The following is a 24,122-nucleotide window of genomic DNA, read 5'->3' as shown; positions in this document are numbered from 1 at the left end:
ACTTAGCTCATCACGTTTAGATAGAACGCTTCGGGCATTGGCATATAAAAAACTGATGCCCTCATATGGGCCTAATCTGCTGTTTCGGACACTCCCCGCCTCGCCCTATCGCTGAAGCTCATTTACTAACTTAGAATGTCGGTCATAGAGATACGTCTTTGAATCGATCAGAAGTTTATCGAAGCGTAGTTTGAATGGGGAAGTTTGTTGTTTGGCACATACGAGCAACGCCTTCCTTGCGGTGCGAACAGCCAGTGAATAATCCTCAGATAATGAAAAGAGTGTACCTTTTAGTTTCGAGGGGGAAGAAAGTAACTGGTTTTTCATTTGAAAAGACAAGAACTTCACAATGATAAGCCTTGTTCTCCCTTGACGGAAAGCACCAAGGCGGTGCGCACGCTCCACATGTGAGCTATCAACTGCGACGCCCAAGTTGCCCTTCGCAAGGTCAAGTACTTTCTGTTCAGATATTTGTTGAGATTCGCTCGGAGCATCAGGGGTACTGTAAAACAACAAGTTTGAACGACGCAAACGGTTCTCTAAGTTGTCTATGCGAGCAAGCAAGGTTGATGTTGCAGCACTCTGCTCAGACGTCACAACATGTACTAGTTCATTAATGTCATGCTTAACTTCAGCAATGATAGATACATCCTTTTCAATTGAAGTAACCCGATTAGAAAGAGAAGACAGAGCGGTGTCAAGGCTTTGTTGTTTCTCTAAGATGTGTTTTATGTCAACCTTGATGTTTTTCTGTCCAGCTTCAAGTATAGTTGATTTGGATTCAATGGTTTGCCGCATAACGAACATGTCATTTAACTGCCTTTGTTCAGAGGCAGACTGGGGTCCCGGATTTGTTTCCACATCACCACACTGCAGTAGCAGTGCCTTAAGCATACATAAACAATCAGTGGCAGATACAATAAGCACTCCGGGGCATGGGAGCAGAAGAAGGCATACGTTGCTAGTTCGCTTAGTATATAATGAGAAACGTTTACAGACCTGTGCGAAAACGAGCATGCCCTGGTTAAGCGTCAGCATTACGCTTACGCTCCCATGCCCACAACTACAACCGCTGAAGTCGAATTTTATACCCGTGCCACACGGGCAACTCGAATGCCATTTACAACGAATGACATTTGTGTGATCGGAGAATCAGCTCGGCAATCTGTCGCGTGTGGAATGCGCCACGCCCGGAGTGTCGCGCGCTGATTGGCCGTCCGCTCAAATGTCATTCGTTGTAAATGTCATTCAAGTTGCCCGTGTGCCACGGGTATTAGACATTTAAAGGCCCCGAGCCTTCTGAATCTCAAGGCCCTCTTTTAGCCTGATTTGTTCCTGGGTGCTATCTCGAACCGAGGTGGGGAATTATTTCGGCCCATAAGTGCATATAAACATAAAACAAATTCAATATCTATTTGTTGCTAATTTTTGTATGCGGAAAGAAAGTTGCCATGTTCTTTTCGCGCGCTCGCTAATTCAATATGGTTTCTTTCTGGTTGTGTCCCTTCTAGTGCATGCTCGCTTTCTTCGGTGGCATTGCCATTTTACATCAACATTGAGAGCACTGCCAAAAAATAAAATCTACAAAAAACAAAGAACTAGCTTCAAGGAATGGGTCAGTAACAGCGCCGTCAAAACCCAGAGACAATAAAAAAAAAACTTGGCAGAGACACGTTTAGTTTCGACATGGTCTGACGTGCGAGCGCGGTTCGAGCAAAGGGTAAAATGTGAAATATGAAGCGAAAAAAGAGAACCCCATTAGAGACTTTGTGCAAAACTCCAAAGAGGCGGTTGTATAAACATCGCACTCCGGTTAAAGTGCCCGGCTGAATGAACTGCGAGTAAACTAGGGTTAAAATTCGAAGAGGTCGTAGGGGAAGTAAGCGTTTTACTCACATCACGCGTGGGGCTGGAAGTGACATGAACACTTGGCGGAGCGGGCTTTCGGATTTTCTACACTGACCAGCATTTGTTTCCGAGCAGCGTGAAAGGTCTTGATAGAATAAAAAAACAAAAACAAATGGATGTTCGCAGATAACTGGCTAGTAGAATTCTAAGACGAAGATTCCACTTGGCGTGTCTGAAGTTGTCGGCAAAAAATTTCAGTTGTCGCTGACTCAGTCTAATACAACTGTTAATTTAATATTGCTATTTACAACGTTGCCAGACGCCTGTAAGGTGACCAAACAAGAGGAAAGAATGCTTCACTCATCACAAAGTATATGGGAGAACAAGCAGCATCGTCAGTAACATTAAAGGGACCATGACATGAATTGTCAGCTTGGAGAAATTGAGATTTTGCTAAACACGTATCGGTGGCTCCAGGGCAAAAGGCCAGCCTAGGGATCCCCATGTGGCGGCTTCGAATCCCGGTCGAGGTGCCCGCAATTTGACGGGGGCTTATAGCGGAGAACGCGCCGTGTAACCGAGCTTTCGGTTGCACGTCAAAATATCCCCCAGGTGGTCGAAATTAATCCTCAGTCGTCCCCTGGGGCATGCCAGATGCCCTTCGTTGGATTGGCACGTAAAACCCCCAACTTTGATTTGGCTAATCACGTATCGTTTAGTGCGCCAAAATAAAATTGGTGCACGAGAGTAGAAAGCGTAAAGCTTGTTTTTCGGTACGAAAGCTCTCCGCCTTTTCACTGTGATGCATCCACAGCCCAAGCACGCCAGCCGAACCCAGCTCCCGCATCGGACACGCCCACTGCGTCACTCGGACGTGTGCGCTCGTCAACAACCAAACCAAGGACGAATATTTGAATTCGCGTTCGTGGCCAATGAGTACCGTGACGGCACTTATCATCAACTGAGAATGACAAGGGCCATGGTGTGCTTAAAAAGCACGGTGGAAGCTTGGAGTCATCGCCTCCGAAGCCCAAGCACGTCACGACCACATGATTTCTCATTTCTCTTTTGAGTTGAGGATTAAAGCTAAAGAAGAAGTTGAAATTTCATTCCACGGTTCCTTGAAAGTGAGGACGAGCGTGTTTGTAATATAGAAACCACACACTGAAGAAAGTTTCTCGATGGGTGACTGATATTACCAATACGCTTGTCCTGACTGTAATGCTTCAGGGTCAATAAAGGTTTTCGCTTTTTGGACGTTTGCGTCTGTCCGTCCTTTTTGAGATTACCTTAGTCTAATTGTTGGTTGTATATAACAACAATACCAACGAGCAACTAAACAATAACTATAAACTGGCAACACCCCCTGTTACATTTAGCGGCTCTGCCTTTCGGTATATTATTCGGCTATCCTTTATAATAAACCTTAAAAAAAGAATAAGAAGAAAAAACGCTTTCTTTCTACTCGATAATGTAGGAAGAAAAATTACAAAATGGACAATACAAACCATTAAAGAGCCTGCTCCCTGAGTTCTACCCTTTCGCGGGCACCCAAGGTGCAGTCTGCCAGAACCAGGCGCCGTATCCACTAGGGTTGTTGTTACTTATACGGTAATTTCTCCTGCTTAATTAACGGGGCATTAATCTAGGCCTTGGTTTACCCCGTCTTTTAATGTCCATAGATTACATACATTTTTGCGGTGTTTCTTTCTCGATGTCGACCGTACACAATGAGGCAGTCGTCGGGCATTGGCGCGCGTCCACCGAGACTTCCCGATGATGATTGTGGAATGCTCTCGAGACAAACATCTAACAGCGTCGAGTAACCGAAGAGAAAAAAAAAATATATATATTTTGGTTCGTCTCGTCGTTTCCTCTTCGGAGTATTTATATATATATACATTGTTACGCCATCCTCCTTACCAGCGAATGCTTTTAGACTGTGCTCTTGGTGATCCACTCATGGCTCATAAATCACTGGCGGCACACTCTCCCGACAGCACGGGCTCGCGCGCGCGCGCGTGTGTGTGTGTGCGTGTGTGTGTGTGTGTGTGTATGTGTGTGTGTGTGTGTGTGTGTGTGTGTGTGTGTGTGTGTGTGTGTGTGTGTGTGTGTGTGTGTGTGTGTGTGTGTGTGTTATTTTTATTTAGGTTTTATTTCGTGAAGATGTTGTTTCTGTTACACATCAAGCTGTTCCGTTTGGTTTCTCTCGATTAGTCAAGTGCGTCTCGGTGGCTCTCTGAACTCTTCAGTCACTTTAGGCATCTCTGTGATAGGGAGTACCTTTTTTTATGCTACTTGAGCGCTCGCTAAAGCTATCAGGTTAATGGAACGCTGAAGACACACAAAACAATAGCTAGATTAACGTGAACAAAAACTGCTCAAAGGAAACAGCATCAATAAAGTTGGGTATTTCGTAACAAGAACAGTATGCACTCCCGTTCGGTGTCGTGCGTCGACCTCAATGGAAAATGCGGAGTTGCCAAGCTTCCCGATGCATCCGTCACTTTCTATCGCGAAGTGTACGCTACGTAGCGGAAGCCTTTCAACACCAGTTCGTGCTTCAAAGTACTTGAGTATAGTTGAGACCGATTTCGCGAGCACGTATTACGTGGCATAAACATTCCCCTCTTCAATAAAATATGCCTCAAATTTATGCACGAAAAATTAACTGGCACTTGAGGCAAATATTTATTTTCTTTCTTTCTCTCTCTCTCTCTCTCTCTCTCTCTCTCTCTCTCTCTCTCTCTCTCTCTCTCGAAGTCTCGAAGATTAAAAGAACGCAAGAAACATATTAAAATGTAAATGTCACGACAACTAACGACCATACTCTATTTTTGTTTGCGCTTTAATTAGAGCTAAAAAGAAATGTGTCGCCCCACGCTGGGATGAAACAGCATGTTGTTCGAACGTGAACCTTTCTTTGCTACACAGCCGTTTCTATATCAAAAAAGAGCATTCGCAATTTTTAAGGAATTTAAGAACAAAATTTTCGCGCACGGGCAAATCCAAAGTTCTATTCGGGGTCAGCAGTCGGGCATCCAATAGACTATTTGCTAAACCTCCCAAGCGTCCCGTCCCGCACTCGGGGAGTCATCCGAATGGTGTTCCTTCAGTTCCCTAGTAATTGATAATTTCGTCTATCGCGATGTTTACGCAATTTTCAGTGTAATCCGAAGTCCTCCTGAATAAGCGTCGTGAAATATTGCAGAAACCTGTCATATCACCTTTAAAATTTATCGTCAATGTCAGCGTTTTCCACACTGTGCATGCAAGGCACCCTTCAACCTGGCTAAGCTGCAGAAATATTTTACAATATTATCATGCTCGTGATTGTTGTTTTAAAAGGAATTGCTTGAAATGCCGAGAGTTCATAACAACCAGAGCAAGGATTCAGCTAGGGGTCAGCGGGGTTGTTTATAGCTTTTTTAGCGTTTCTACGCTAAGATCAGCGTCCTTGAAGCTCCATGAGACAGATAATATTGCGAGACAATTCTCTAGCTCAACCAGGTTAAAGGGTGGACTGCATGCACAGTGTGAAGAACGCTGACGTTGACAAGAAATTTCAAAAATGATATGACAGGTTTCTGCAATCTACACGAGGTTTATTCAGTATGACTTCGCATTACACTCAAAAGTGTATAAGCATCGAATTGGTCGAAATGGCCGATCACTCGGGAAACGCAGTTCCCATGATTCCTCGAGTGCAGGCCGGGGCGCTTGGGGGATTTAGCAAAGGGTCTATTCTGAACCCAACTTTATTTCATTGCTTTCGGAACTCGCGCGTTCCCGGCAAAGGACAGGCCAGCTTTTCTCGCACGTCACTGAATAATGCGCATGGCGACGTCACAGATTTACTACAAGGTATTGTTCCAGATATCTGACTTCCGAAACGTAAGGTTGACATGTAATAATATTTTCGTTTCTGTTATTATTTTACCTAAAGGCTGGAACCCACAGCGCGAATATGCTGCGAACACGTGATGAATTGGGCCCGGTGGTGTTCGCGCTGCGCTCTGCGTCAGGGCAGTGACTGTGAACGCCACGGAAACAGCGAACACACCGCCCGGTGAAGTTCGCCGATTTTTCGCAACATATTCGCTCTGTGGAGTTGAGACCCAAGAAACCATGAGATCTCAGAAGAGTAGAGATCTTTCTTATACATTTTTCTTGCCTATATTGGGACTTTCCCTTTCCCAATTTGATCATCTCGCATACTAAGTAAGGCAGAAAGTTGTAGAGCGAATATTGGGTAGTGACCAAAGTCGTAAACAGTGCCTTTGTCAAGAAGGTGCTTCCGACTACATGATGGGTAGACAACAAGGCACGTCATTAATCCAAACAATTATTTTATTTACTGGTATGCCATTCCGCATATCAGCTAAAGGAACGATCTTGTTTTCCGAAATATAATTATAACTTCAACAGCAAGATTAAAGTTTTGATAATTTGACCATTTCATTCATTTGAGGATTTTCTTCTTTTTTTTTTTTCGTATTAGCTGTCAAAGTTTTAAGACAATTGCCCCAGAGATTGTTCTGTGTACCAAAACGTGTAGTGAGCGCTGAGCAGCCCCTGGGCACAACTTGCTATCAATTGGAACACGAAGAATTTATTTTAGTAAGAAAAGTTATGTATAAATTATATGAAACTTAAGGCTTAGGCCCCACAGCTGCCGTCTCGAAGGTGTTTAGAGATACGGTTTACCTGTATGTATTTATTCCTTTCAATTTAATTCCAGGTATCTGCAGACCTACCGCATGACCTATATCGTAATAGACCAGATCAATATATTGTAAAAATGTTGTTGCCATGTGAATCTTATAAAATGAGATATAGAGAAATTTACAAAGTGAAATTCATGAAGTAAATTTCATTCTCCGGTTGTTGTTTTTTTGTTTCGCATTTATTATTTATAAAGTTAGAATTATTTTTCTTGCAAAATATTGGACGTGACAGCACATGCACCTGTGCTGTGTCAATTTTTAATATTATTGTGATATTGCACGTGTTTAAAAACTGGTACGAATTTTTTCCGACGACTAGTTTATGTGTTTATATTAAAACATAAAAAGAGGGTCACAATATACAAATCCTAATATAGCCATCTGTGCGTATACTCGCTATATCAACGCATTTGTACTACAAAACGTCCATTTCGCGTACAGTGGTGACTGGTCTGCAGAATAAAAAGTATGTAGTGTGCATTTAAATGAAAAGAAATAAAAAAGTTCCTATGTCGAGACAAAATCAATACCGCTGTAGGGCCTTAGCCTAAAACAAAAATAGCTAGCTGATGGTTATTTGTCTTGAAAACACATCATACTCACCCCCCCCCCACACACACACACACACACAAAAAAAAAAAAGACAGGATTTTAGCTGAGGCCCCTTCTTTCATTTGTCCCATCTTTCGTATTTTCCTTTGTCTCGGGATATTTTTGTTTTTGCAAGATGAGCGACGAATGTCTCATTCTCATATATCATGTGGAGATAAATAATTGTGAATTTGTTTCATAGTTCATCTTTTTTTTTTTTTCCTCTCTTTAGTTCCCTCGTTATAAGGTCGCCATTGTCACTTATAAATTAGAGGACTGTCCATTTCTCCACATGCAGAACATGTTCACTTTCTGTTCAAAATATAAAAATATGTTCGCACGAAGGTTAATTGACTTATCGATGACCAAAATCCAAGTCACTCCCGAGAACGCTCCTTGAGCCGCACAAGGTGCATCCACACCCGCAACAAGTTTCGAGCGAACGCTACGTTCCGTCGGTAGCCCAGAAACGTCCGATCACGACCATCCGGCGACTCTCCTTTCTAGTGCAGGGGGGGGGGGGGGGGGGGGGGGAGGGGGGGGGGGGCTAAGTATAAGAGCGACGGATCAATGAATAATCGCGAGTACGTCAGCCGCCTCGAATCAGGCGCAAGTTGGCCGGGAGGTGTCGAAGCAGAGGAAGCACAAGGGGAGCGGAGCGGCAAACCCGTTCGAATCCACGCCGGTATACATCGCTCAAATCCTTCTCAACTCCAGCAGGAAGAGAACACGTCGCCGAGGATCGCTTTGACAGCGCTGGAGAGTCTGAGTCCTGGGCGTAGCGCCACGATCGGGCGGCGAAAGGGGCCCAACGCCGCGCGGGTCATTCATCATCGAGGATATCGCTTCGGCGAGACGGAACACAATCGGCGGATAGGGGCCGGGAGCCTTCCGCCGATCTGGCCCCCTGATTCCGGAGTGAATCGTCTTGATGCCGCCGTCCGACAGCCGGCCTGAGGGGGCTCCCGGGACCACTCCCGCGGAAGGAGACTTTTCTTCTCACTCTCCCGCCGAGACGACGCAGAGTCGGGCATGCTTACTCCCGCAACAATAACAAACGACGCGATGATTAATGATCAATAAGGACAACAACAACAAAAAAAAGAAACTTATTTATTTTTTTAATACTTTTAGGAAGATATTTTGAGGAAAGATCAGCGACGAAACCCCCCACTCTCGTTTTAGAAACGCCTAAACGCCCGTAGCGACTGATATCGCGATCTGATGAAGTAAGAGTTAAATCACCAGCCTCGTGGGTCCGGTACGCTACTGCGAAAGCGTTCGATGCTTCTTGGGCTGGCTGAAAAACGTGCTCGAGCCGTTCGTGACTTCTCAAACGAAGGTATCGGTCATCAAAAACCACGAGTGTATCGGCGGCCATCTCAGTGGGCTGATCGAGAAAGCAAAACAAAGCGAAAAAACAAACCAGTAGTAGTGGATTTTGTTTATGTCGCATGCCGGAGACCAGCGCGACGGGACACAGATTAAACAGTAGTGTTACGTCAGCGTTTCACTAAGACTCGTGCTAAATCAGTGAGGACACGAGTTCCAACCGAACACTGGCGCAGCACTCGTGCGACGGACTTCCCTAACAAGAGTGAGAAATCTGAATCTCCCAGGTGATAAAAGATATCGAAGCCGTCCAAGAGCGGGCGTACTCGTGCATTGCCCCTTTCTAATAGTGTAGTCGTCTGGTCGTTTTCCATCGCTGCTATTCTCTGAATCGAGATCCGGGAGCGCCTCCTGATCCGAGCTAGACGAACGGCGCGCCAGCCGGCTGCTCGCCGACGTTTCTTTGCGGATCGAGCCCGACACCCGTAACCGGATACCGAGGGAAACTTCCACAACCGCTGCACTATCATGGCGCAAGCTACCGCACGATACGAGGGGTTCATCCAATACCCTTCATCCTTCCATTCAGTGCCCCTGCATGTCGCACCTCCAGCGCCACCCCCGCATGTCCGCATGCCCGCACGAAAAACGGTCGCCTTCAAGGCGGACGCTGGTGCTCGCTACGAAAGTCCCCCTTCGAGAGCTGAGCACCTCCTGCACTCATTGCACAGCACAGCGGGATCGGTGCGGTCTTCAAACGCGGCAGCGTCCGACGCTAAAGCGTAGAACACATGAGCGGTGATAACTGTGCGCAACGCGGCGCTCGCCGCGAGGCGCACCACAGTGACCACAGGCGTAGAGTTCCTGTATAGGCGTAGAGCTCCTGTATAGCCAGAGTTGCGCGTTTGTTTCCCACGTGCCGCCGCGCCGCCATTCGCCGAATTCAGTCACGTGAGCAGCAAACTCCGAATACCGTGCAGGAAATCCGGCACTACGGGGATGAACGCGCAACTCTGGCTCACGTATAGAGAGCCTATTGGCGACTCCAGCGAAATCGACGACACCAAGCGGCTAAAAAAGAAAGCCGTGGCGGCAGGTTCGCTGTCCAGTTTTCCAGAGCGAATCCGATATTCACAGCGCATGGCGGTCAAAAAGACGAAGCCGTTAAAGTAGGTTCAAGAACACGTGATAAAAATCGGCAATACAGGAACTCTACACAGGCGCACCGCGTGGCTTTATCTGTATCGACCAGATTCGAGCGACGCGGCGCCCCGCGGAAGTGACGTAGAGACGCCAGCACCGGTTGCTGTGGGTACTGCCGCGCGCTGCCGCCCGGCGTCCGTTTTCATCGCTCATGCGTCCCCTGCTTAAGCCTCTCAGATTCAGAAAGCGTTTACTGGCCTTTTGGGGAGGGTGAGTGGGGGTGAGATCGGTGGCTTACAAGTCTGGATCAATGGCTAGGGGAGGGGGTTGAGGAGGGCTCAGCGATCCGACAATCTGCTCCAACTTTGAAGTCTCAGCGCTATGAGTCGGAGGACTGAGCGATCCGACAATCTGAGAGCGCTCTGAAAGAACCTGCCGAATATACTTAAGCCGGGGTCACATTGTTTATACATCATACAAAAGTGTGCGTCTACCGATTCGAACGCGAGTCACCGCGAGGTCCGTGCTTCAAATGCCGCATGGCAACGAGCTCGAGGAGAAAATTTGGCACGCGGCATTCGAACCACGGATATTGCGATGATTCGTGCTTGACTCGTTATCCCGGCGTTAGAGTGCGCCCGACCCGCCGCGAATAAACCTTTTTCACAAGGGTGCCGCCATCTTGAATTGCCGTCACTTCCAGTATGGGCGAAAACATTGTTTTTCCGGCGCCACGCCAATGGACGGCATTTAGGATATAAGCGTAACCGTCGCACATTGTTGTTTTGCCTACTCTCTATTTTTTTACTATTTATTGGTTGAAACGTATTTTTTCGTTACCCATAACGCATACGTCTATTTGCTAAACACACCAACAAACATCGCTTAAATAGTAACCCAAATATTGGGCAAAACAAAATTTAAGCAAAGTTGTAGTATTAAAAGTTTTTTGTCCTCATCGGGATTTTCAAAGTGAAAGTGTCTACTGGCAACAATGAAAAAGTGACGTCAGCGGAAGGCAGGGGTTCACTCTTTGGACTGTAGAATTTGTTTCCAACAGATTCCAAGAAGTTTGATGGCGCCAAATAGATACTTTGGAAGCTCCCTCCAGCTCCCGCGCGGTAGCACGAAACAAATGCTCGGCATAGTCCCATTTTAGACTGCCCGCTCAATCTGCAGGCCTATCTTCCGCTGACGTCACGGCACTGAAAAGCGCCGGTATATTTGAATGTTGGTTTCGGCATCGTTTCCACTTGCCGATTTCACAGTAACTATTCTTAATTCCGCGATACTAAATGGCATACCTGAAAAAGTAAAGGCCGGTGATTCCGAAAATATAGTTAGCTGGGGTAGCTCCAAACATCGCAGGAGTACTCCTTTAAGAGCGCTACAAAACGCTAGAAAGCGACCCTCCGAATATACCGAAAATCTCCAGCTGCTACGACGTTAGGCAGCCAGCCCGGACAAAGTGAGAACCTACGTGACGACGCGGGGATCCGCAAAAGTTGAAAGTTGAACAAACGCCATCAGCTAGCCTCGCCACACGGGTCCTTTGATCCCCCGGCCTTCGCTCGAGAGGCACCCCTAGCATCCGGGCGCGAACGTCGTCCGGGCAAACACTTTGTAATCCTCTGCGCTTGATTCTCGACCCAGAAAAGCAACGAAAACGGAAGGCCTCGGAAGGAAGGTCGCCCGCTTCGTTAGCGACCCGCCAGCACACGTCCCCGCTTCCCTTTCCCCGCCTTGCAACTCTGTGACAAACAATAGTACTCAAGGCGACGCCCCTTATCACCTGCGGGCGCAAAAATGTGACAGGGGATTGCGTTCCTCCCCCGCCGCCTCTCTTCCTCATCTCGCGGCGCAAATTCAATTGTAGGAGCCCGAGGCTTAATGCGGGGCAACCTCGTCGGAGATTCACGTGTGCCCGTAACGCGGCCGAACCCTATTCCCGCTCCGCCCGACATACCTGCCCTAATTATTCAGCAGCCTCTCCCGACTGCGACCCAGGCACATAAACACGCCGGTGTGCGCACCCTTGACTCTCTCTCTCTTTCCTGCTCCCGCCATGAGCGCCAAAGGGCGCACAAATTGGCGAAAGCATGTATACGTTCGTCTAATTAGTCGGGAAAGGGAGCCCCGGCAAAAACAACAACAACAACGAAGCCCAAGCTGCCCTTCTCCGGTAACGGATGGTGCCACGAGAGCCTTCAGAGTTCCAAGATGCACGCTGTGACGCTGTTGCAATAGGAGCCCATTAGAAGGGGCGTAAATAATACAGGGTCCCCCAAATGCAGTAGGACACCGATGCCGCCTGGTCTGGATGCCATTTTACAGCTGCTGGTGTTCTAACTCTGTTTTATCCTTCTCCACGGAGCGAAAAACCTCAGAACAATGATCGTTAATGACGCGCTCAAAGCGAACGTGCCACCGGGGCGAAGTTCGTCGGTTCTTCTGCCACACATTCGCTCGAAATAAGCGGGGGAATAAAAATACGAGTTGTGATGTGAGGCTACAATGTACAACGCAGAGGTGTTATTGTTTGTTACGACGTAAGGACGCCTAAAGAAGCTCCCCACGCTCGGATTCTCGGAAAGAAATGGCATTAAAACGCCACTCAATACGATTTTTTTTTTTTTTTTATCCCGGGATGATAACACTTTTATAAGCGCCCTTTGTTTCGAGAAGGGCGGCCACAGAAACAAAGCTCTGCTATCACTCTAAAAAAAGCCCGTGCGTCTAATTTCCCGCACAACACTCGGAGAGCCAATCACCGCAACTTACGAAGGAGCTCAGCGAATGACGATGCCGAAACATATGTTTAGACCGAAAAAACGCAGTCTGAGTTGTGACATTAAGCAATGGAAGTGTGACGTTTTGTATTGCTTGATGTCGCAACTCAAACAGCGTTTTTGCTCTAAACATATCGTTCTGCATCGTTATTCGCTGAGTTGCCTCCGTAAGTTGCGGTGATTGGCTCTCCGAGTGTTATGAGGTAATGTAGACGCACAGGAATTTTTTTAGAGTGTAATGCTTAGTGCGTTTTGGCGCATTTAACTTTAGGTGTGGAGCTTTCGTTTCTTGTACTGGCAACAAACAAAAGGCGTTTCACGCTTCCTTAATATGGCGAAGACAATACAAAGGCAACATTAAATGGTACATACAGGTACGTTTGTTTATAAATAACATAATGACCGTCCATTCTTCCATCAAAATAACATTACATAGTTTATACTCGCGCCCGCATGTCATTATTAGAACTAGCTGATGCAACCTTGTACACCGAATGTACGCGCAAAAAATTTCCACTGTATTTCTTTTTCGACACCAAAAATAGAAACACGTCTCTGAATGCTTTGTCGACCCCCCCCCCCCCCCCCCTCAAATGTACAACTAGTGGTCCGGACCAGACGCCAAAGGTTTGGGTGTTGTCGTTATTTGGGTGCAAACGTTACAAAGCGATTTTCTGAAAGTTTGAATGAGAAAAGAGGGACCTGTAGCCGGCGCCATTCATCTCTTAGCATTCGTGGGCTCTGTCGGCCGCCGTTTCCTCATTGCACATTTTCGAAAGTCGCTTTTAAGTTATAACTCTTGAATCAGATGACAGCAAGCTCCGAAACTTTGGCATCTGGTCTTGACCGCTAGCGCCAGACATTTCGGCGGGAACAGAGCGTCCTGCGATGCGTAATTTATTTTTTGCGATACAAAAATATACAGTAATTTTTTTTTCCAGACACTATAGTATTTTAGATATATTGATTTTAGGGGAAGTTCCTGAGGTAGGGAAGATATACGCAAAAATAAATTTTCTTCCCCTGAAACAGAGCGCAACGTTGTAACCGCATGAAAAATTCCACTTGGCATGGAATTCAAAATCGATTTCCGGACGCGGCGGAATCTTTGAGGGTTCACCAGTCGCCTAGAGGGTGCGAGTTTCGCTCCATTTACGATGGAATTTCATTTATTCTTGCGTCTATACTCTAAAAAATGTCTGTAAGTCTACTTTCACGCACAAAACTCGGAGAGACAATCACCGCAACTTACGAAGGCAGCTCAGCGAATGACGATGCGGAAACATGTGTTTAGACCAAAAAACGCAGTCTGAGTTGTGACTTTAAGCAGTGCTAAGCGTCATGCTTTCACTGCTTAATGTCACAACTCAGACTGCCTTTTTTGGTCTAAACATATATTTCGGCATCGTCATTCGCTGAGCTGCCTCCGTAAGCTGCGGTGATTGGCTCTCCAAGTGGTGTGCGTGAAAGTAGACGCACATACTTCTTTTAGAGTGTACTGTTTCAAGTAACTTCGGCTAAGACAGAGCCAGCTTTGGCGATGTCAACATACGCCCGCGTCCTGCTCTCACGACCTTCCACGGCAAGAATTCTCTATGCCCCTCTCCAAGTGTGATATGCATCTCATTAACACCTCCGTCGGTGTCAGGGGCTATAGCGACAAGGGTGGCATCATTGGGGACAGCGCGCGCCCGGGGCCCGACCATCCCGGTTCCATTAAACAAGGTTCGGTTCTCCACCGCCGCCTCATCTGAAGGTGCCCACCGTGCCGATACCAAAAGAGGCGGGTGGGCAGACGTAGAGCTTCATTAATTAATATCGTCTGTGACCTTAATCATCTACACGACTCGACAAATTAGGTGTGTGGAATTGGCAGTTGCGGACTAGTTGTCGATTTGTCAATCTGTATACGCGGGCAGAGGCATCCCGAGTCGGCGTAGATATTATGAATTGCACAAACGGGCGAATTGTGGCTTCTTATTAGATGTCGCTTCCGCGAGTCCAGCTAACTCGTGTGAAAAAGGAGGATCAAACTAAAGGCGATACGCTGTAAAATTTCGATGGCGAAGATGGGAGAAGGAAATGAGCGAGGTTCTGGGAACCATCCTGCGCGTGGAACAATCAATACGGCCGGTACGACGCTGTTACTGTGCATGCGCACACCGATTAAGTCTGACCAACTGAAATTACGACTTCAATAAAGTCCCTCGTACACAGATGTAGGGCTCCGTTTATCAGGCGACAGTCACTGGCTAGATTTACGTGAATTCGATCATAGCGCATCGAATCAAACAGGGACCAATCACACGCACCTTGTCTTCCTATAATTCTTCTTCTACTTATCTACTACCAGTCAAAATAGTCAAATATCGATTGGATGCGGTGCGGTCGCATCCATCTAAATGCAACCACTGGCTGAGTATATATGTACGCGACCGTAGATCGAGATTTCACTATTTCGATTGGTAGCAGATGAAGAGGAAGAATTATAAGAAGGTGCCTGTGATTGGTCCTTGTTTGATTCGATGCGCTACGATCTCATTCATGTTAACATAGCCACCGTCTGTACTTCGTTCGCCCTTACCGCTCATTCACACTGGAAACGGATCCGCGTTCGCAAAGCAGTTGCGAACGCGGTTGTATAAAGATCCAGTACAATTGCACGCGCACTTGATGACATCGAGTGCGCGTGCAATTGCACTGGATCTTTATACAACCGCGTTCGCAACCGCTTTGCGAACGCGGATCCGCTTCCAGTGTGAATGAGCGGTTAGACTGCAACCAATGCCACAAGCACGAGCGCACAAGATTGCTGATTTGAAACGTTCTTCCGCAGAATGACCGCTCGCGCTAGAGAGGCACGTTCCAAAACCAGGCTCGCGCTTTAGCTCGCGCTTTAGCTCGCGCTTGTAGCTCTGGCTATGCATTTCTTTTTGACTTACCAAACGATTGGGCATGACACTTAGACATCAGCCGCAACATTTGAAGCCTGGAAAAAACGTATTGGAAGTAAAGAAACTTTTTGTTTTTTTTTTCTTTTCAGAAAGTTGAATTTGAGTTTTCCGCGTTCTCGGTGACGTCAAGGGTAGCTTAAAACATATTTTGCTTCTATTCTTTTTTTTTTTCTTTTTTTTTCTGCTGCCTTCCAATTGGAAGGCAGCAGCATTTTGTAACATTTTGTAACCCGACGTCGTCGTACGCCCCCCACGTTCGTACAAAATATGTGTGATGCACAACATTAATAAATGTTATAAAACTTTTGGGACCTTGAAATATCTGCACACCTGCATATTAAACCATCCATGACGTCACGGTACTTGATCAGAAAACGATCTCAAGGTGGTGTCTGGTAGGAAAGGAGGGCGTCTTTTTTTTTTTTTTTTTTAAGACGCGTTTTTGCTTTAGAAAACTTTTTCTTCACCTTGACATTTCGTTTTCACTTATGAACATCGTTTTGAAGCGTTTAAGACAGTAAAAAAAAAAATACCAATCAGGGAGTGTCAGTACCCCTTTAAGGGGGAACGGAGTATAGCTGTGCAGCAACTGCCGTCGGCCAGACGGCGTAGTTGCGCAATTCAAAGTGGCATCAGTGAAGAGTGGGCATGCGCGGCATTAAGGTCACATTAACCGCGAACGAATCGATCGTACCCTAAATGGTTGCGTAAAATCCTGTATTCGTGGCGTTTCAGAAACGATGATAATCCCTTTATTTTGGGAAGGCGAGCAAACCTGTCAGGCAAAACAAACTTTTTCCCCTGCCGTTCACCCCTCTGCCCCTTCCCCACCACTGACGTCGGCTCATTATTAATTTCCGAAATCAAAGAAAACAAAGCGTTTCTTCATATAAGCTACACGCAAAGGCACAAGCACTCTTGATCCGACATATATTTATTTAAGATCTCTCGAGGTATTAGTGCATTACCCACATAAGCCGTGAATGCGAAAATAAAGAATATACGCGCCTGTTTTTCTTTATTTTTTTTTTCTTTTCTTTTTTTGGTATTGCCTGAAATTGTTTTGCTGCAATGGTATACCCAAGTTGGTTTTCGGGAAAACGCGCAAATGCTATGCGCCATGGTCATCACTGGTCAATGAAGTCTCCCGTGCAAATCGAAATTTCGAATTATAAAATTTAGTTGTGTACGCCTCCCATTAAAGGGCGTATAAATATTGAACACGAGCGTTGCATAAGTTGTCCCATTAGTGAAATTTATATATATATATATATATATATATATATATAAGAAAAGAACCCTTAGTGAAAACAGCAACAACGGACGATTTAATCTTCGACATTTCGGCCGGAGTCCGGCCTTCGTCACGCCTATATATATATATATATATATATATATATAGGTGATTTCATCTCAACTCAGCCACGGATTTAGGGTGGAAATTTTAATTTTGACGAAACAAATATATGTTTTGGGGCAATTCCTATAATAAAAGATGACGCAAACGGCAATTTCGTCGGATTTTTTGCAATGAAGTTATGGACCGTTGAAGCGGTCAAGGTTGAAACTGCCGTTTTTCCAGCTTATCGGAGGTGTCATATTTCACTCCATCCCTTTTCCCTACTTTTTACGCCACATCAATAAAACTTTTGGAACACTCTAGACATAGGCTTTTTCATGCTAATTAAGCGTCTTGGTCCTAACAATCTTGATGATTTTTTTTTATTCGTCAAACCGCCAGTCTGCGACGATATTTGATATTTGCTGAAGTTCAGCAAGCTGTGCTGCGTCACCTAACCAACATATTTTTATGATCCTTATATCACCGTAAAGCTACAATTAAGCTCTTTCTTTTGAATATAAGCTCAATATTTTGCAATAAGTATATAATGCGCTACATGTCCCTGAAAAACGAAAATTTTGAAAAAAGCTGACAAGTTTGGAGTCGATTTTCTAAAAAACTCACTTTTTATTTCTTTTGGTTTTTATTTACAGTTAGTTAATATAGTAGTCTATCAGAAACTAAAAAACAGAAATTGTAATATATTGTTTGTATGGCCGCTATTAAGACTCAAATCTCGTGCTATGAGCGTTTTGAACGGGACTTCGCACAGGCGCTCTGCTGAGCAGAATTTGGGCCTATGTAAGGTTTTCTATTTATCGTTAACAGTTACCTCAAACTTGGCACTCTTTCATTAGAAAAACGTGCAAGTCTGAAGTCGATTTTCTAAAAAAAAACAAAAAAACTTTTATTTCTTTTATTTTTTTATTTACTGTTAGGTAATATAGTAGTCTGCCAAGACCTACCAACAGAAACTGTAATATATTGTTTGTATGTCCGCTATTAGGACTCCAATCTCGTGCTGTGAGAGGAGAGTTTCGAACGGGACTTCACACGGACGTTCAGCTGAGCAGAATTTTGACCTATGTAAAGTTTTCTCTATAATGTTAGTTCTTACCTCAATATCTGAGCGTAAAAGCCAGTGAGGCAACAATATTTATCCAAACAATATTTATTTACTTGACACTGGCGTGATTTGCAAGGTGTGTGAGCTTCGCCCTATGGATTGACGGAGAAGGTACGTAACATCTAGACTCCCGGGCAAACTCAAGTCAAGAGGAAAAAGTCTAGTAACCCGGCATGAATCACTGAAAATAGAAATGAAACCTAAACACATGACTAAGACGTTGGAAGCCTTACACGCTACGAAATGCTCGTTATTTTACGAAAGAGTCCGTATGCGCACAAAATAAACCGTACTTCATAAGCGTCAGATACTAAATCCTCCATATGTATATGCACTGCATATTTGTTTGACGTAAGAAAATATGGCAATTACTTGTCAAGTTCGGTATTTCAAACTCAAAGCCGAAAGCAAAAGGCCCCAGAGGAATTTTCTAACGAGGCTGCATTCCCCCGTATTGGGAGGAAGTAAGCGCTGGTGCCCGCACTTGTGGATACGGACTTCGAAGCAATTTTTTTTTCAAGTACACTACTCCAAATTTTATTAATGTTTATGGTTCGATATTGAGGTAACTGCTAACGATAAATAGAAAACCTTACATACGCCAAAATTCTGCTCTGCAGAGCGCCTGTGCGAAGTCCCGTTCAAAACGCTCATAGCACGAAATTCGAGTCTTAATAGCGGCCATACAAACAATATATTACAATTTCTGTTCGTAGTTTCTAATAGACTACTATATTAACTAACTGTAAGTAAAAAATAAAAGAAGTAAAAAGTGTTTCTTTTTTTTTAGAAAATCCATTCCAAACTTTCCAGTTCTTCGAAATTTTCGTTTTTCAGGCACATGTAGCGCATTATATGCTTATCGCAAAATATTTAAATTATACTCAGAAGAAAGGGCTTAATTGGAGCTTTACGGGGATATAACAATCATAAAATATGTTGATTAGGTCACACAGCACAGCTTGCTGAACTTCGTCATGTATCGTCGCAGAGATGCGGTTTGACAAATAAAAAAAAATCATTAAGATTGTTATGACCTAGACGCTTAATTAGCATGAAAAAGCTTTTGTCTAGAGTGTTCTCAAAAAGTTATATTGATGTAGCGTAAAAAGTGTGGAAAATGAATGGGGTGAAATATGGCCTCCGATAAGTTGGAAAAACGTCAGTTTCCACCTAGACCGCTTCAACGGTCCATATCTTGAGAACAAACATTCCGACGAAATTGCCGTTTGCGTCTTCTTTTATTATAGGAATTGCTCCAAAACATATATTTTTTCGTCAAAATTAAAAATTCGACCCTATACCCGTCCGTGGCTGAGTTGAGATGAAATCACCTATATATATATATATATATATATATATATATATATATATATATATATATATATATATATATATATATATATATATATATATATATATATATATATATATATATATGAGAAAGGATAAGACACCAGTGCTGCGCAATTAGGTAGTCAGGACCTAATTAGTAACTTTCCGATTTAAACACGTTTGGTGCGCATCTTTTTTGCATTATTTTGTTGCGCGTGCGAACGTAACGGAGTTCTCTAAAAGCATGAGAGCGCATCGCTTACAAAATTTATGCAAATAAACGCATTCGTACGAACCCCGAGGATTATGGACGCGAAATGTACCGGCGTGCTCTTGTTTAACTATTGCTGGGTAATGGATGCAAAAGACCTCATGTTAGAAGTCGTACTGTTATACTGTACTGGCCAGAGGCATTAGGTGTCAATTGGAGTTGGACTAACATTTCCCAATCAACTTTGACTTAACAGAGGCATCCGTTTCAGTCTTGCAATGTTGCAAGGAATTTAATCAACTCCTTCACCATGTATGCACCCGATTTTGAACGAAAAATCTGGCTAATGGAAAATAAGAAGCGATTTATGTGGAGTTCCCTCGGTGAGTATGGGAGCAATCCAAAAGCTCTCCATTCGGGCCTTTAGGGCGGTAGATGCGAGCGTGCGCTTGCACGCCCAAAATATCAACAAAAGCGCTCCAGAACCGCTCCAAATTCGCCAAGGGGATTCCCCATTAGATTGTGTCATAGGCACGCACCTCCCTTTGTCGCATAATAAAAGAAAGAAAGTGAAGGAGGTGAGAGAGCTGAGATGGGGACGCGGGGGTGCAGAGCTGACGTGCACGGCACAAAATGGACCCTGTTCTAGAAACAGCAGCTAACCCTACTCCATACCGTGTATAAAGCACACCGCCACCTTTTCGAGACGCCATTTTGCTTCACCAGCTCGCGAGGATTTCCTTGATGGCAGCCAGTCACAGATCAGTTCCCGCCGACTCGTCGCCCACGATAGCCGAGAGTGAGGTAGACAACTGTCGGTTGGGTATCACTCACCCGTCGAACTTGTGCCGCGTGACTACGCCCTCCTGAAATCAACAAAGGTGAGAGCGCTGTCACATGACTCAAGGACGGCTTCTGAATGATCCAGCCAGAACGTCGCTTCCGCTTCACTGTCAGCGCAATGGGGAACACAACAAAGAATAAACTGAAAACTATAAAAAATAGCGTAGTTGCCTCGGAAAGCCGTCCTCGGGCGAATAGAATGCAAGCAGACGCGCCTGTCCATAGTACAGCTTCCAGACAAGCACGCACATACACACACGCAGAGCGCATTATAATGGGATTTTTCAGAGAGCGCACACGCTTTCACAGACCCGTCTCTGTTGTTGTCCGAAAGTCAAAAAGAGCGGCGAAACAGGCTCTCGCATCCTCGTCGTCGAGGGTGGGGACACTGGCGGGAAGGGCGCGACGCGGCTGCCGAACAAAATAGCGGTGGCTCGTCCCCAGGGCCGATGCAACCACGAGCGGATGCGGTCGACTCGGCCCAATGCGCATCGAACGACGCATCCGGGTTTTTGAGTGAGGGAAGGCAACGGAACCTGGACCACGGCACACCGGCACGCAGAAAGGGTCCGCGTCCGGTGCAGCGGTGCCGACTAGGAGGACAACGGCCCGGGCGCGTGCACTGACACGTTGGACGGCGACCGGGACGTGCTGGAACGGTCGGGTGCTCTGCTGGATTTCGAGACAAGCGCCCGCAGCATGCTGAACAAGAGCGTGAGTCTAGACTCTAGAGGCTGTGCGAGAAATAGGTGGCTGTTTTGCGCGGTAGGGCAAGTAGGTTAGCAAGTGGTCTTGAGTCGTTTGCCTATTTGTTGGAACGAAGCAACGAAGGTAGCTAAACAACCAGAAAGAAATCGAAACCAAAGTGCCACGGTAGCCTCAATATCGAAACCGAAGTTTCGCTCATAAATCAAGTTTACGAGCGAAATGTCGGCTTTCGGTCGAGGGACTTCCTATGAGATTTTTCTTCGAGACCAGCGACTCTGAGAAACTGGCAGTGGTAGTAAGTGAGTCAAGCAATTCACCAGTTCTAAGGATGAAAAGCTCGGTGGACGTAAACCATTCAGCTATAAGCCCTAGAGCCGATGAACCGACGGTCAGAATTCGTAGCTCGAGCCTCTGGCAGGGAAGCTCTCGGCTTCTTTTGTGGGTGCACTTGTGCGTCAGAATAATTCTTCAAAGCCAGGGGCTCCTCTTCGAATCTTGGCGCAAAGATGGCAAAAATAATAAACCAGGCTTTTCTGCAAATTGTGAAGTTTCCACCTTTACTGCCGCTAGAAAAACAGAATTGTGAACACGAGCAGATCGTTGGGAAGGTTGTCAATCTGCAGGAATACCAATGTCGAGGGACATTTTTACAAAGTTGCGGAGATATGCGCTAGCGCAAAAAGTTATCTTTCTCTGGTTCACTAACGAAATACGTTCGTTCTAGAATCGTGAATTCTCCGTCTCACCGCATGTGAACTGTTACGAAGGCATGAGATCCTTGCTTTGGAACGCTCTTCGTCTGCAGGAATGCTCGCGTGGCTGCAGCACCTATAAAACTTTGTAGTTTTTGCTGCAGTGCACTCTAAGGTTACACTTAGAACACTGAAAAAGTACTGTTAATGCTCTTATGAGCTCTACAAGAAGGCACTTTCTTTGAAGCGAATTTCACTCTCCCCGTCTCTAGCACGAGCCTGCAACCAGCGATGGCGCTGAAGCTGCGCGCGTGAGGTCGCATCTCAAGCACGCATTGGAAGCACCATCGACGGCTGTTTGGTTTCGCTCAAATTTGCAGAGTTATTCTGTCACTTCTAAACTGACAGTGGGGAAGGAGGGTGGAACAGACTGTTCATCCTCCTTCCCCGCTGGAGCGAACGTTATGAACGCAAGCCGGTGCCTTTCGGAGTTACAACAATTAATCAAATGATACAAGAGGATATAGTAAAAACTAGGACGCCTCAATGCCCTTCTGTTAGGATGATGCCATCCTTTGTAGTACCCGATGCCGACAGCACGCTCTCACAGGGTAAATACAAAGAAATCGTCGAGAACAAAATGTCACCGTATTACTTTACGTATCACTAGCATCACGGTCAGCGCCAAGAGCGCGTGCCGGCGGGACACGCTCTTTCACGCGCTTCAGAACAAAATAAAAATTAAAATAAGCATTCGGAACAAAATGGCCAAATGTCCTCACCATATAAGCAAAGCGAAAACGAAGGCACCTAAAGTGAAAACATAAACACTCGAACAACAATTTATTAAGACGCTGGGTCCGCGATCTCTGGCATGAGAGGCGAAGCGTCTCAATAAAATGATTCTAGAGATGTAAACATTTGTGAAGATATGAGGAGCGTGCGCACGCACTTTTGAACATCTGGCCAATGTTCTTAGATTTATCAGCTGTCAAGCTCCATTGAAAAGCGGCGCTCGAAAACGGTTTTTCTCTGTTGCCTGCTCTCTAGCAGGTATACGGGCGGATATAAAGCCCCTCTATCCTGGGAAAGGAGGCACCATTCATTGTTGTGGAAATGCTCGAAACACGTGCCACGCGCTACTTCTGAGAAGAACGTGGCGTCTGAAATCTAGCTCAGTGCTGCGCTGTGCCACCATGATCTTCTCAAGGGCTGCACGTTTCACGTGTCTCGTGCATCGACGCACCTTGCGCTACTTTTGAAACATGAAGGGGCTTTAGGCGGATAGCGTTCCTAGCCCCACCACCGGCAACGCCTGCACAGGCAGCCGAGAAGGATCGTTTTCGAAAGCAGCTCTTTTTGCGCACGTTGTCCAGAGACGCTTTTGTCACGTGTTCCGCCGCTTCCATTCATAGGGCGGGCTGATATAGAGTGCCTTCATACACTCGCGCGCTTTTGCTTGAGTGGTGACATCTCAGCCATTTTTCCGCCCAATCGTTTTTTTATGCATTTCGAAGTGCGCGCAATCCGGTGTCACTCAGCTCGAGCGCGTAGCTTTGGCTAATGCATAGACGCCATCTTACCGCCCCAGTCACGCACCGAGTGCGCGAGAGCGTCACGCGCTGGCACATTCAGGGCAACAATGGATGTCTTCACCCTCAGACAAACAGACATGTAGGCACCCTAGGCTGATAGCATAGCGAGCAACACCCAGCGGAAGCCCCGCAAGAAGGCACCGGGCATTCTAGGAAGCTTGTCAACTTAAGGCCCATTCGCACAGGAGCGCCTTCTTACGTTACAAGTCACCGAAACACCAATACCTCGGATGTCGCGTGCACAGGTACTCCTTGAACTGGTTGCCGCGCTTTATTCGAAGCACGGTTGCCATGGTGACTCTCAACGCAAGCAGACGTAAGCTTCGGTAGTATGACGCAACGTGTGTAAACAGTACTGTGTAAACCGACTTTTGCTTGGATCTATACTCGGTGAGAAAATTTCCTGACATTTTCGATTAAGTGAAGACCGCGCGAGCGCAGCTGTGATCGGCGCTCAATGTGCGCGAGCGCACGAGTACCCATAGCTTTGGCTTCATTGCCAAGAAAAGTTGTCTCCGACTGTACTGACGTTGTAACATTGCCTCTGACTGTAGTGCATTACTACAGAAAGATGTAACGAGGGACAGCAGGAGGAATTTCTTTCTATACTCTATTTCACCTTATGATGTACCGCAGGAATGGCTACAGGCGCGAGCTCCTTGCACTGGGGCACATCTCGGTGTCACAAGCTTTCGGACATTATGGGCAGCTGCCAACGCTATGAGCTCGCGCTTCCAGCCTTCTCTGCGGTACAACATTAGGTGAAACGGAGTATAGTGCTTGCATGCACGTGCATTATGCGCGTGGATTATCATAATGCGCGTGCATTATGCTTCAGCCATAGTCTCCTCTATACTCACAAAGCCTGGCAGTTCAACGACGGAGC

The 24,122-nt window shown here is 45.9% G+C and overlaps 1 protein-coding gene across 1 annotated transcript in view; it reads left to right on the top strand.

The window, feature by feature from the left end:
- The first annotated feature begins 20,940 nt into the window (after positions 1 to 20,940).
- LOC8038665 overlaps positions 20,941 to 24,122 on the top strand; it is a 33,011-nt gene continuing 29,829 nt past the window's right edge. The window contains exon 1 of the mRNA XM_029993241.4: positions 20,941 to 20,955. Coding sequence (XP_029849101.3) covers positions 20,941 to 20,955 — 15 coding nt within the window. The remainder of the gene's footprint in view (positions 20,956 to 24,122) is intronic.

This window comes from Ixodes scapularis, unplaced genomic scaffold (assembly GCF_016920785.2).
Source record: "Ixodes scapularis isolate PalLabHiFi unplaced genomic scaffold, ASM1692078v2 PGA_scaffold9__187_contigs__length_104089568, whole genome shotgun sequence".
In the NCBI taxonomy this organism is placed as follows: Eukaryota; Metazoa; Arthropoda; class Arachnida; order Ixodida; family Ixodidae; genus Ixodes; species Ixodes scapularis.
The sequence above is the reverse complement of the archived record's forward strand: the minus strand, read 5'-3'. Positions and strand labels throughout refer to the sequence as shown.